Here is a 15,244-nt window from a genome sequence, read left to right on the forward strand (position 1 = left end):
ATAATTAACGGGCATCATGAGTGCATAAAGTTACCAGTTTTGCGAGGATCGACAAAGAATTGATAATTTTTAAGCAACTTTATTTCTATCTTGCAAAAAAAAAAAAAAAAAAATTATTTTCACGATTTGAACCATGATTATCTAATCACAACCTTACTGTTACTTGACACAACTACATAAAAGTTTTAAGCTCAGGTGAAAGTTTGAACTGATACTGAGCAGAGCAATTGGTACATAAGACAATATGCCAATAGATCACCTTGTCCCTTTCCATCTCACATTTTCCACATTTGTTCCCTAAAGCTAAAACTAAACAAACGAAGCCTTCAATCCACAGAGTGTTACATTAAATAGTAGCTCTGAGCACAAAGCTAATTAACATGTAAATGATATGAAAACAAGGATTCAAACGGCCGATTTTACACTGGATCAAGACTGAAAGTAGTTATCCCCGTTCATAGTGTGCCATTTAAAACTTGTCAAGCAGCACCAAAAAGGCTCCAGTCATTCACCTTGAAGCTAGAAAGCGCAAGTTTAAAAACCTCAGACATCGGCATGCATCCAGACTGTATGGCTGGCACAGCCAGACCGGCACCAACTGTGCTAGCAGTTTCGCTCAAAGGGCTGTAACCAAACAACAAAATAGTAAAAAAAAAATTAGGGGTTGATATTTCATGGTTGATAATAAACTAACCCTTTTGGTTGGTTAGACTGCGGCTTGATAAAACATATGCAAGCTAAGGAATTTATCCATTCTTGCTGATATTTCACCCGTGGTCATGGGCAATGCTATACAACCAAAGTTCTTTATATTGAATTCTCATAAACAAAATGGCTCATTAATGTCCATACATTAGAAATGAATAATCAATATGGATCCTAATTATATAAGTACAACTGTTGCAAAATTTCATAGGAGGTTTTTTGTACAAAAATTGTGTATTTCTATAACAAATAACCGCCTATCTCTACACTGATATTTTTTTCCTTATGGAAACTGGTGGAGGACTCGTATTCATTATCTTCCTACCACACCTAGCCCAGAAGGACAAGTTAGGAAGAAAAAAAATATTTCATGTTGTCCTCCCCAAAATTTAAATAAACACACGGGATAACCTTAAACAATGACACCCAAGCAGTTTGTCAAAAGGTCACGTCAGTGCAGCTGCAAAAACAGGGGATATGGACCTCAAATGTTCTTAAAAAGAACTAGCAGCACTTGTTTTCTGTCTTAACAAGAGATCCAGGTAGATCAGTATGTGCGCTAAAATATGTTGGGGTCACCCCACCATCTGGTTCAAAAGTACTTGCTTCTTAAGTTGCTCACAGATCATAAATATCAATGACATCTTTCAGAACTCTTATGATTTCAGACATACATGGCAGAGCAAGCTACAAGCTTAAAGATCTGCCATATTTGCTCCTTCCATTTGCATAAGAGTTCTTCCACAATAGAATGCTTACATGTGCAACAAATATACTTATTGTTGTAGAAATCAGTGAATTTAGAAATCTTTAAGGATGATTTTCTTATGTGCATTTAGAAATCAGTGACCGTGAATATTCATGCCAAAATTTAAGACTTAATTACTATGAAGAAAGAAAGAATTGCTGTAGTGTCTCAGTGAATATCTGTTAAATAAAAAGACAAGTAGATAAAAGCCAAACTACTTATTGTTGACTCATACTTTATCACAACGGGTTCGTATGCTGTGATTAAGACATCAGTGCCAACCTCCTTAAGTCGCAAATTTGCCAAATATACCTACAGAAATCAATACTCAAATAAATAACCAGCTGTGAGGAGAAAAGAGAAACTTACTAATGATAATAATTTAAAAAAATAATGAAACAGAAGAGAAGAAGCAAACCACAAACTTACCCTAACTATATTTTGAGCTTCCCTTCCTTGGCGCCCCTTAGAGATGGCCTAAGCGTGAGTAGAAATGGAAGTTAGAAACAAAACAGTGAGTTAGGGGTCATCATAGGGACTATAGTCAGTCACAAAACAAGAGAGAGGTCTGGTGATTCATGTACATGCATTAGTCCAAGCCAGGGGTCATTACACAATCCAGCAGCAGTATTTTGTCATCATAGACCATGACACAATTACCTGGGAGCAATTCCTCTGTCCTTCTCCAATTGCCCCCTTCAACATCCTCATTCCAGAAAGTTGATGTGGAACAGCAAAGAGAGATTGCAAAAAGGTGGGAAAGAGGGGGAAAAGAGAAGAAGAAGAAGTTGCCTGGGACAGGGAAAGAATTCAGCAGGAAGAAATCTCCATTGTCATTCGAAATCAAGCTGTCCCACTGATAACGTCCAAAAGGCCTACGTATAGGAGAAATTATTTTATGACTCCGACACACAGCAGCATGGATTTTTGGTGCCCCCCCAAACCTGAGAAAATGCTGTCACTGGAGAAAGTATTCAAGGAAGAATTCAATAAAAAGCTGAACGAACTCATGATCATAATGGCCAAAAGGTATTGGGTTAGTATTCTAGTGGAATTATTTTCTAAGCAATATTCCAATTCCTTAAAAAGAGAAGTTTCAGAAGGAGATGCTCAAGATAACTTTCTCGAAAGTTCAGATCATGAGATGCTTGATTCAGAGAATCAATCATCCATCAGGAATGAAAGATGTTAACAGAGAAGTTCTTGAGATTGAGAAAGAGACAAATGATTCTTTTGGAATTGAAATTGATCCAGTTTTTTGCAATGAGAAATTGGCTCAATCAATTCCTAAAACAAATAGTGTTGAAAAGAATTATGTTGCAGTAGCCAAGAAATCCAAGGAATAGCTAATAAATCATGATATGACTATTGAGAGGTTGTAGGAAAACAATGAGAAACTGTTTGATGGATTGATAGAGGAAGCAGTGTCTGAAGGACCGGCTAATGTCCAGGAATGGAATCTTGGGAGGAACGATTCTGAAAAAGAAGGTTCTAGGAATATTGTTTCTTTTACCTTTGGCTCCGAAAAAGGTTGAGGAGTCCATAGGTTTGGTTAAAGCAGGCATCAAACAGGTTAAGATAATTCTAGCAGGAGAATATCTTATTGTTGTTTTGAACATTTTTGATCTTGAACAATATGACAATCATGTTGTCATTTCAAATGGTGTAGACCAGTTTCTGGTGCTAGTTTTGGCAGAGATGGTTTCTGCTGGAATACTCACTTCTAAAACTAATTGGCGTGATTACTACATGAAAGTCAAGGATTCTGCACCCTACAATCTAAGAAAGATGAATCAAATGACAAAAGTAGGGATTGGACGAAAAAGTGAGGTCAGATGCTGAGATTTCTTGGGGACAAGAAATCTTTTAAGGGGGAGAGAATGTCACAACCCCTAGAATTAGAAAGTTACTTTTTATTTCAGTTGTTATATCTTTATTTAGTTTGTTATTTACAGTTATGTTCTAGGGACAAGTACCAGAAATGTAGTGGGGAGGTAGTGGAGGTGATTTAGAAGCAGTTACTAGTAGAAAGATCCACCTCTCTAGTTTATAAATAGAAGGGTGCGGAGGCTAGATTAGATCATCAATCATATTTTTCATTTCATTCTCTTGTGTTCGAGTACAGTGAGAAGAGAGAGAGTTGTGATAGAATAGTTCTTGGAGTCTTCATGTGAGGACTGTATTCGAGAGATAAGAGAACGCGGGTGAGGGATTCTTGTACTGATTTCCTAAGTTCTTAGTGGATTGTTCTCTTCTTGGAGTGCTGGATGTAGTGCCATTTTTATGGCATGAACCAGGGTAAATTAGCGTGCACTGTGATGTGGTTTGCATTTCTGTTTTCTCTTTTAATTCTGTTGATTATTTACTTTCTGTTTTATCCTTGTGTTGTGATTGTTTTCGGTGAGAATATTGAGTGATTCTTGGGTCATATTAGTACTCGGTTTTAATAGATTTCCCTTCATTTCTGTCTGTTCTCCCACATTTTTGTTAGTTTTCTCCCTCAATTTCAATTCTATCCTCAAAGGAAACATCAAGTTAGGGCTAGGGTCTTGACAGTGAAGGGCCCTATCTCCAGCTTCTCTTGGAACTCCCTGCGCATACATCATTCTTGGTTGGTAGGATGCTGAAATCCTGTGGCAGATTAGTCACTAAGGTTAAGGTTCTGACTTAAGTGAGGCTTAAGAAGCTGCACATGATGATGGCTGTGATTTTCCTGGATGGTGGTTGTTGCGTGTTAATGAATCTGCTACTGCAGAAAATTTCGAGTTGCCGTTGATGAAATTTGTTTCTTTGTTTTGCTTTGTTGGTGAAAGTCTTCTGGTTGCGGTAACGATGATTGTTTTGAGATTGATGGAAGCTGTGGATCAGCGTTTGCTATGATACCAAGTTGAGGCGGGACAGCAAAGAGGGATTGCAGAAAGTTGGGCTAAGAGGGGAAGAAGAGAAGAAGAATAAGAAGAAAACAAGAAAAGAATTCAGCAGGAAGAAATGTCCATTGTCAACCAATCAATGAATGATACCGATTACATCCATAAGGCCTACTTATAGGCTAAAGACAAATCAACTAAGAATAAAATCTAATCAAATCTTACTAGAAAATAACAAGTCATACTAAAATAGAAGGCTGTCTGAATTCTAAATCAAAATTAGAACAAATCAGAAAATTAAAACCATATCTCCCATCAAAAATCATCTTATCCATTGGCTTCTTGACTACAAAAAAATATCATTTATTATCACGAGGACAGGGCAAGTGTCGATAGTAATGTTAATGTTAATCCTTTGTGACTGGAAAGTCACGAGTTTGAGTTGTGGAGCTTCTTTGCAATAATCAAGAATGGTCCAAATGCATCTTTTAACTCTGCCTACGTTGCTTTACCTCACAGGATATTACCAACATAAACGACACATAGAGATGATGAGATCATGCCAAAAATGAATTTATGAGTTTTGAGCTCCCATATTTCTTCTTCCAATTCTACTTTCCAAATATGCAGATATGTTTATTTTATTCTACTTCACACAAACTATTCAACCTAATTCAGTCCTTTGGTTCGATCAAATCTTACTGTTGAACTCCAAGAGGTTTCGTCACCAGTAATGCTCTAAAGATAGCAGAGATACTATGTTCTGGTGGCAGGGAAGCTATATGGTTTGTTTCAATCAAAGCCTGCTATGTTTGGCTGGTAATACAGAGAAACATGCTAATACAGCCAAATCAATCCTGCCAAAGTCACTGTAACATGGGATTTGCATTATTTTTTGTTTTATATAGGCCCAAAGTCCCTGCAAAATAGATGAGGTTCTCTATATGTATTTAAGGTTTAAAATAAAGAATTATTTTCAATCCACTCAAAACTTCGTTAAATCTATGCAATCTAAATCCATTGACTGTATATCATGTTTGTTATAAACAGGTAAAGGCCTGCAGATTAACTTCCTTTTTTTTAAAACATCTCGATAGATTATGGATTAAGGTGTTACTGTGATCACATCCTTCACAAATCTAATTCTTTGAAGCACCTTCCCCTCCTCTAGTTTTCAACCATCAGTCTTCCACATAATAAGTAATTTCCCTGTGAGCTAGGACTCTCAAGCAAAGACTAAAGAATGAGGAGTTTCTCAAGCATCTGTTATCACAAGTATGCTTACGATGAACCCATAAAGAAGTTTTTCATATTCCAAGTCCACTTAAATGCTCTTGCACAGTAGTAATAGGCAATCAAGTATTTCAATATATCAGCAACAATAATAAAAGATATGCAACATTTTCAGAGCCACCCAAGGGATCTCTCTCTCTCTCTCTTTTCCCCCACAAGTATATAACCAAAAGAACCACCAAAAAGGGGGGAACACTGTACATGAATAGCATACATAAAAGTGAATATCACCTATGAATTAAATGAAGGAATCAAGTGAAAAAGAAGGATCTTCTCTCAACCAAAACAAGTAGATAACAACAACAAGAACAACAAGATAATAGCAGGAAAAAGGAAAGGTCAGACAAAACAGATCTTCTCACACCAACATCAAAACTTCGTGTTCCACTCATGCTACATATACCACATGACACCAGAAAAGCAGTGTTCCAGGCCTGACTCCAGCTCCCAATTGGACAATCAACATAAAGCAAAAGGCACAAATGCTCAACTAATTCAAGAGTCATCTTACACAAATAGCACTATAGTCAAAATGGATCCGAGAGTGTTAGTCAAAGAAAAAAAAAAAAAAAAGGGGATGACACTAGGGGTAGCCCTCATTCTCCACAAAGCCTTTTGTTCAGGATAGGTCTGTTATCCTTTCAACATATAATGATTCAAGAAACAAGCAAACAGGGAAAAATCTTCTCCCATAAGGATGCCAAAACCATATTTCCCTAGCAAACAACCACATAATCAAATAATCGGTTTCCAATCCTGAAAACAACATCCGTGCTAAGAGAAACACAGTACTAGACAAGCAAAAGAATGGGTGAAACCCTAACTATCAAATCTTTATAATTGGCCAATTCAAAGAGGTCAAAGAAAACCTTTCTACCACACCATCTATCTTTTTAGAATTTAACCCTAGAACCAGACCCCACCTCAAAACTTGCAGAATAAAAGAAATAGCTCCACAATCTCACAACACCAATTCACAAGCCTACCTGATTCAGGGTCCTATAGAGGACCATACTTAACTACAATAACCTTTCCCCAAAGGTTGTCTTCTTTGTTGGCAGACCTCAAAATCACATACCAGACAAAGATATGTTGAAATCTTAAGCTTTCTGATTCCCCAACCCCCAAGAGCCACTGATGATGATAAAACCTTGTCCCAATAGCGAAAGACAGATAAAATTGCTAAGACCTCTCTAAAGGAAATCTCTTTGTGACTTCTTTAATCTACAACGAGACAAAATCAAAAGCAACTTTCATACATTGGAGTTGCATGTTACTTACCATCTGGCCAACTGCAGATGTAATAACCGCAGGGATATTTCTGAAACACAACCCATCAGCCTCAATGACTCCAGACTGCTCAATTAGCTGAAATCACCAATTCAATGAATTGCTAGAGATAAACAAGCATGGATTATATTCACCAACTGGAAAGATTATGTGCATAATGTGTGTTGTTAACCTATGTATATTAACTGTTTGGAAAACTAAGAATAAACAAGTAAAAAACAAAGGAACAAAGAAATTAAAATCACCAACAAGCACATCAGTAATGTGGTAAAGTGAATACTTTAGTTGTTAAAAATGGACATTTTTTTCCTTCATGAGAACAAACAAGGTGAAACAAAGGCAGACAAGACGTTGATCTGATATCCTAACCAGATTTGCAAATTTGGATCTGTCATTTCTTCCTAAAGAACTTAGATAGATTTGAAATAATTTTGTCAAGAAATTTAAATAAAGCATTTGAACAAGAATAAAAAAGAAATGGGGGAAGTTAGAGACTGAAGCAATTAAGAATTTTTACAAGATATGGCCTAAACTTACACAATTGTCAATTTTTCCCTTTAGGTTATGGAAGTGTTTAAGTAAATTAGAAATATAATCAAGATACTTGATTGAGAAGACTTGTCCAAACAAAATAAGGACAACTTCAAACCCAAGGTGACCTAAACGAGTTCTCCCTATAAATATAATAACATCGATGATCACAAATTGGAACTACTCCCATGAAATTTGAATCTTTAGTGCCACTTTTGACATTATCAACCTGTCATGTTATGTTGAGTAACCACCATGATGACTTTCTAACAAGAAAAAATTCCATGTGAAGTGCCAAAGCTTAACTTGAAACTCATTAGTGCTCCCTTTAGAAAGGTTGGTGGTTGCAATATTACAAAATTTGCAACTAATGAAGAATTATGTCAATGAAGAAAGAAAGAAGATATTAATGATGAACCACAATTATATACCAAACACACAAATCTTGAAGTCATAATTACAATACTTGTAATTGGAGGTGCCACAACTCATCCAAATTAATAAGAATTCCAAGTGCCATCATATCGACATGAATCCTCATCGACATTCCATCAACAATCACTAGCCAAACATTATAATAGACAATCACAAGGCATAAAACCTTAATCCAAATACCCATTAATGAAAGCAACTCTAAGTAGAATTTGTCTTCCACAATTGACACCTTCAATGCTTTGTCTTCCCCTAGATAACCAAATCAATCTCCTTTAAGACCCTCTTATCAAATGCAGTGACCAAAAATTGATGTGCCTCAAACTCTCCCATATACTATAGATGAGAACTGAAGTACCTCCAGTCCAGATTTCCAAAAACCCAGCTGGTAGGAAACCCAAAATGTTCATGAAAGAACAATTCATTCGGACAACTTTTGACAACCAAGCAAGGAATTAGATACAACAAAATACAACACCTTAGTCCCAATAGGTAGCCAACATCCAATGTAAAAATCAAATCCTTTAACATTAATTCCAAAGGATGTTAGAAAAATTAATTCAAAAAATGTAGAAAATCACATGATTACAATTTTGTATTTAAATGCACAATTAATTTTATCCCTAGGTGACAGTTTTTCTTTCCTTAACCAACTTTATATGGACAGTTTCTCCCTTGTAATCTCTATCTATATGTATATCCGATCAAATGGAAAAGTGAGAGAAGTTTTCTTCTATCCAAAAACTACATGGTATAGAGCAATGAGACAAAGAGTTCAGAAGGAGAGAGAGAGAGAGAAAGAGAGAGCGAGCGACGAAGATGGTGAAGTTATTTCCTAAGAGAAAACATTGCCATCAGCCAATGCCCATCTCCTTCATCCTTGCCCACCATCGCCGTAGCCACAATCGCAATAGTCACTGTCACCCTTAACCACAATCATAATCATTACCATCGTAAGGATAACCAACCATAGTCACGAAGTTGCGTCGGAGAAAGCAAAGCGTTGCAAAATAGAGATTGATAGAGAAGACGAAATCACCATCGCCAAAGAAGATGAAAGGGCGTAGCATAGTATCGCACTTCGACATCGAAGATGGTAGATGTTGGTGGTTGGTCACAGGAGGAGAGTCGCAACAGTCGTCCTAACAAAGAAGAAAGACGGTTGCTCACACCAGAGAAGGTGAAGAAGACGGCCAAGAAGTCTCACATCAGGACATTTGCCAACATCACCAAATACACTAAGAGGGTGGTGATGCGCAAGGACTCAGCCAAGACGAGCCAAGAAGTCTCACGTTAAGGCATTTGTTGATATTGCCAAGTACCCTAAGAGGGCGATTCGCAAGGACTCAACCAAGAAGAGCCAAGAAGTCTCACCTCAAGGCATTCATCAAACTCGTCAATTACAACCACATCATGCCCACTCACTACACTCTTGACGTCGATCTCAAGGAAATTGTCATGGTTGATGCTGTCCAGTCCCGCAAAAAGAAGAGACATCAAATCAAGGACTAATCATCCTTTAGGAGATCTCAAGACTCTAATCTAACCAACCCCCTCAATGTTTCCGACATTCCCTTGACCCATCCTTGGCGCGAAAACTTCATATAAGAAGCCTCGCTATTTCCGTTAAGGGGATCTTACAGTCATACAATATAGAGGAGGAGAACAAGGAAGCCCCGAGAGGAGAGGAGGAGGATGAAGATTTCCAAATCATGGAATATCAAGCACAAAAAAGGAATGCTATATAGAATTGGGATAATGTACTACTTGGGGTTCAAAAGAGTTAGACATGATCATGCCAAGGGCCAATGCATTATCATGGTTTTTGAAGGCTACAAAGAAGGGTTCTGCCTTGTCCCATGAAAAGGTATGTAAGGTTGTTGCTTTGTAAAAGTGAAGGTTCCAACTTAGCCTTGAACAATGGAGGTTCCAACTTAATCTTTAAAAGTTGAGGTTTCAATTTATCCTGTAAAAACTAAGGTTCTAGCTGAGCCTGTAAAAGTTGTGTAAGGGTTGTAACTTATCCTTTTAAAAGCTATGCATTTTAGTGAAGGGATAGGAAGTCAAAGTAAATTCCATCCTCCATAAGATGGCACAAGAGAATGCCATAAAGGAGAAGTATTCCGACTCTAGAGGCACATCAAATCGAAGTAAATTTCATCATCGACAAGATGGCACAAGAAATCTGAGATGCTGCAAAGGAACATATTTCGATATTAAGGACACAACAGAGGCATTGTCGTCGAGTAAACCTCTCAATTACCCAATATCTTAGTCGTCTAACTAGATATTGACAGCAACTCAACATGTTCAAAATGACCTAAATAAACAGGCACTTCATGAAGAAAAATTGAAGGTGGAAAGGATCTACTAAAGACTCAGTTTGAAGATGTGAAGATCCAAGTTGGACTTCCCTAATATTTACAGTCCAACTTGAGAGGGCATGCAGAAAATCATGTGATTACAACTTTGTATTTAAGTGTATAGTTAATTTTATCCCTAGGTGACAGTTTTTTTCCCTTAACCGACTCAGTTTTTCCCTTCCTTAACCAACTCCATATGGGCGGTTTCTCCGTTGTAATCTCTATATATATGTATGTCTGATTAAATGGAAAAGTGAGAGAAGTTTTTCTTTCTATCCAAAAACTACAAAAAATATTCAACAGAAATCTCTCAAGTTCATTTAATATATCTATTTGAGCATATGCCCTCCAACCCAATTTTCAAAACAAAATTAGATTTAACTTGGTTTAAATACACTCTAAAGATAGTTTTGCACCACTTTTATGACTGTAATCCTTAATGCATACCTAATTTTGTTTTAGCTAGAACTGTGTATGATACAGTAATGCCAAGCATATCTCCTCTAACAATTAAATAACATAATCATGATTTCAATAAAGAACTACTACCTTATTTAGAGTCCACATTCAGCAAATATACCACCCCCATCCCATCTCCCCCCACCCCAAAAAAAGGAAATAAAATTTGTGAATATACCATAGTTCCTTCAGCTTCTTGTTCAGTGGCAAGGTCTTGAAGAAACCAGGTGGCACTTCCAGTATCAGCAACATCAAGTTTCAAATCCAAGAGTTCAAATATCAAGCTCTCATCACGAGCCGGGTCCACAAAAACCTCCTTCAAACAAGAAGCAAATTACATCATAAAGTCAGTCAAATTGACATCAATTAAGACCCAAATGTGCTTGGAATTTTCAACTTTTCAAGGGGAAATAGAAGGAAAGGAAGTTTTTTTTTTTTTTTCCTGGGGCGGGGGGAGAATTGAATTTCTTTATTGCCTTGGTAGGGTTAGATAAATGGGAAGAAAATGATAACATTTGGCAGAATAGTAAATCATTTTTTAGTTTGGTTATCAATGTTATTATATATATAGATTTAACCTTAGGATAGGTCATTGCTTCACTAACCACTACTATCTTTAATTAATCAAAAAAATTGGAATAGGAATACAAATACAGTAGGGATACAGCCAAAGCATAATGTTTTATATATTTGTTGAAAATATTGGAAAAAATACCACCAGTCTAATACCAAGAAATCATTCATTTAATAATGATGATAATATACAAAATATAAGAAAATGCCACTTACTGGTCACAAATCCATAATAATATAATAATATTAACATCATTCAGTATACAAAAGAAAAAAAGTAGCTATTTCTATCAGAATTGTAATTAGGCTCAATTTTGTATTTCATTATCCGCCCAAAACTTATGTATTTGTAGTGTTCACTCTAAAACTTAAATGTATTCGTTTATTTGATTGAGCAGCCAATGAACTTAAATGTATTCATTTATTTGATTGAGTGGCCAATGAACTTAAATGTATTCATTTATTTGATTAAGCGGCCAATTAGTCTGCTTTAGTTCACTATCTACCTACATGCAGAGTTTTTATGCTAATTCATTCGTTCTACTTTGTTCAAACTTCTCTCTTTTTCACTTTAACATCAAAATCCATGGTGTATTTTGGCCTGTGAAAAGGGTTACTACTTGCTATATTTTCTTTTCAGTTGCAGGGAAGAACCCTTGTGAATGTTGTAGTTCTCAGATAGTTAGCAAATTACGTATGTTATTGAATTTAGTGTTTTTGAAGTCAAGCCCCACAATCAGGAGTAAATTCTAGTTTTTCCCTATTTTCAATCACTTGCGCATATGCATCCTACGTGCCACCACTCTAATCCATAACAAAACCAAAGTGTGCGCATTTTATTTTCCTTTCCCTTGAGAAATCTTACTTCCAGACATAACAGAGAAGTGGTAATGAAACTAAGAACAGCCACAGGTAGGAAGCAAGACACCAGTTAAAGACAGCGCTAAAACCAATTTCCTTTGATATCTCAAACCAACCAACACCCTATTGAATTAGACGGACCCTTTAAAAGGGAACTATAGAAAAACAAACATAGATTAAAATAAGAGAATGAATCGCAAACCTGATGATCAGGAACTTGTCGAATGTTGCTGACATCCTGCAACCGAGAACACATTTTTTTTTCCCAATCAACGCCTTTGCACTTGCGGCAAAGTGTTACGGAACCCTACCCTAGTATATGCAAAGAAAAGAAAGTAAACAGAATAACCTGAAACCTAAGGGGAAATGTACTGGAAATTGCACCGCCAAACAAGGGGTGGTCTGCGGCGTAATCTTCCGGCATTCTCAGCGGCGCTTGGAGTCCAACAATCCGCCTCCGCTGCAATTAAGCATCGTTGAAACATCACAAAATTAACAGATACATGAATGCGTTTGCAAGAATCCAAACGCAACAAAGCAAAACCACTCATCAAACCTGAGTCGGTCGGTCGTGGGCCAACTAGACGGCTATAAAACCTTTTATAAGGTGCGATCACCGCGGAGTCTGCATAGTTTACATGCTGGCTATCTCCAGCAGTGCTATTTTCAGCTCGCCAAAGCTATTTGTGGCGAGAATGTTGCAGAAAATGAGCTCCAGCAAGCAGAGCTCGTTATCTCTATTTTTGCTCGCTAAATTTTTGACAACCTTAAAATGCCTCGTCAATGTTGACGATTGAATTTTCTCGCTATCTCTCCCTCGCCCCCCAACTGCTCGAGGCGGGAAGAGAGAACCAGACACAGGAAGAGTGAAGACCAGGGCCGGCCCTGGGCCAGGGCTACCAGGGCCACAGCTCAGGGCCCATAAGTGAGGGGGCACAATTTTTTTTTTTTAAATTTATGCATATATGTGTATAAAAAATTAAAAAAAATTAACAAAAGAAGCTGCCACTTGTACCCTGTCAAAAGAAGATTTCATTGCTATTTTTATTTTGTTGGTATATGTGATGATTGTTTTTACTTCGATTAATTGTGGAGGATAAAAGTAAGGATATCTATGGTTCGGATTGGTCCGATTCTATAAGAATCTAGTAACCGAATCATTTTTAAAAGTTCCGAAAAAATAAGAACCATAAGCAAACCATTACATATATAAAACCAAGCCACGACCAATCCGTCAACATTTAACTTCTAAATATTTTAAATATTTTTACAAAATATTAACTTCTAAATAACTTTGATTTTGGTTCTATCCAATCAACATTTAACTTCTAAATATTTTTGTAAAATATTAAATTACAAACAAATTTGTTAATTAAAATAAACCCATAACTTCATTAATGCTTCAAGTTTTGAAGTAAAAATAGAACAAAATAATTCATATACTATCTCATCAAATGAGATTACATCGACCATTTAGTATAGCAATAGCGCATAAAATGTTAGAAATAAAAGAGTTAATGAATCTCGCTAGTTTCTTAAGAAGTGATACTATTTATACATATGTATATATATATATACTCAAAAAATTATAATATATATAAGTATAATATCGGTTTCGGTTTGGTTCGAACCATGGTTTGAAAAAAAAAATTAATAACTAAACTAAATATATTGGTTCTTAATTTTTTAAAACCATAACTTAACTATTGAACCATATAACCAATTCAAAAGGCATGGTTCGGTCCGGTTTGGTCCAGTTTACCAGTTTTTGAATATTTTTTGACAACCCTAGATGAAAGGAAGATTGATCAAATTAAGAAATGCTTACGGAGATTTGAGAGGAAGTATGTAGACTCAAATATGTTGTTTTCATTTTTTAATACAATATTTACAATGCAAGGTATTCTTTTTCCTTCATTTGAGATTTTATCCTATTAGATTTTCTCTAAATAAGATTTTAATGAGGTCCCAAATTATTTTTTGTAAATTCTTATAATTTTAATAAAATTAATTAATTAATAATTTTTATTTTTTTTATTTCATTTGTATAATGGGGCACACTTAACAAATTTGCCCAGGGCCTCCAAAAACCCAGGACCGGCTCTGGTGAAGACGAGTTGCAGGGCAGCGGCGGCAGCAGTAGATCTGGCGACACACACCAGATCGGCGACGGCGGCCACGAACAGCAGCAGATCCGGCCGAACAGCAGCAGCAACGAGCAGCGGCGACGTCTTCCCTCGGCGAGTCTTCTTCAACGGTGGTCTGTGATATTTTGCTTCAGCGTCTTCTCGTGGTTTTTAATATTTTGTATATTTTATACTTTTTTTTTTTGTATTATATGATTGATCTTGTATATTATTTATTTAGTTATTGAATTATGTATTTAATTATTTGATTATGTGTATCTTATTAATTTGTATATTTGATTATTTATTTTGTATATGTATATTGTAAAGGCCCACCTCCCGAAGCTCTCGCTAGCATAGAGAGTTCATGATAGCGTCATCACTTGAGTAATATAGAACAAAAACACCCCTAAAACTCATACATAACCTTTATCTAAATCATAACTTTTTAATCATATAATATTTTATAATCATCCTTACATAACCATTCACCATTTGGGTTCACCTGGGCTTACATAACCTGCACCTACCTCAAAAGCATAAAAGCATTACTCTGACCAAACAGATGGCACCCAGGATCTAATATCGGAAGAGCTCTACATTTGCTATCATGGCTCAATGAACTGAGTCCAACCCCGACAAAAGTAACTGATCCCTTGGACCACTCTCTTATCTGGAATGATGGAAAACAAAGATTAGTCGCGAGACTCAGCAAGCTCATAAAAGAAAGGTTATAAGTTAAAAATATGACTCTTCCCATGACCCCCCATGCAATTCATGCCAATGCAACTATGCCATTTCATGATCTATACGTGCCTTACTTCTATATGCATAACATAAAGTTAACTGCACATAAAGGTCTTTGGGGCCCACATAAGCCACACATTGGCACCCAAGTTCCATATACAAACTTGTTGCAGCCTAACATAGGTTACCATATCCTTATCCATAAAGACCCGCATTTTCCTGACCTTGGTCAGCCTTTCTTAACATTCA

The 15,244-nt window shown here is 36.4% G+C and overlaps 1 protein-coding gene across 2 annotated transcripts; it reads right to left on the reverse strand.

Moving 5' to 3' along the window:
- Positions 1–179: 179 nt before the first annotated feature.
- Positions 180–12,847, reverse strand: LOC127789926 (uncharacterized). Of its 2 annotated transcripts, XM_052319026.1 has the most exons (8): positions 12,679–12,843; positions 12,472–12,582; positions 12,325–12,360; positions 10,867–11,004; positions 6,895–6,981; positions 1,883–1,930; positions 1,689–1,765; positions 180–624 (listed from the first exon to the last, which is right to left on the reverse strand). In XM_052319026.1, exons 2-8 carry the CDS (start codon positions 12,544–12,546, stop codon positions 480–482), a joined length of 606 nt encoding a protein of 201 aa, XP_052174986.1. In that variant the 5' UTR covers positions 12,547–12,582; positions 12,679–12,843; the 3' UTR covers positions 180–479. The 2 variants fall into 2 exon arrangements, with proteins under 2 accessions (XP_052174986.1, XP_052174987.1); XM_052319027.1 differs by lacking the exon at positions 6,895–6,981 and having other exon boundaries at positions 12,679–12,847.
- Positions 12,848–15,244: the final 2,397 nt, after the last annotated feature.

The sequence above is a fragment of the Diospyros lotus genome, chromosome 14, assembly GCF_014633365.1.
Source record: "Diospyros lotus cultivar Yz01 chromosome 14, ASM1463336v1, whole genome shotgun sequence".
Lineage (NCBI taxonomy): Eukaryota > Viridiplantae > Streptophyta > Magnoliopsida > Ericales > Ebenaceae > Diospyros > Diospyros lotus.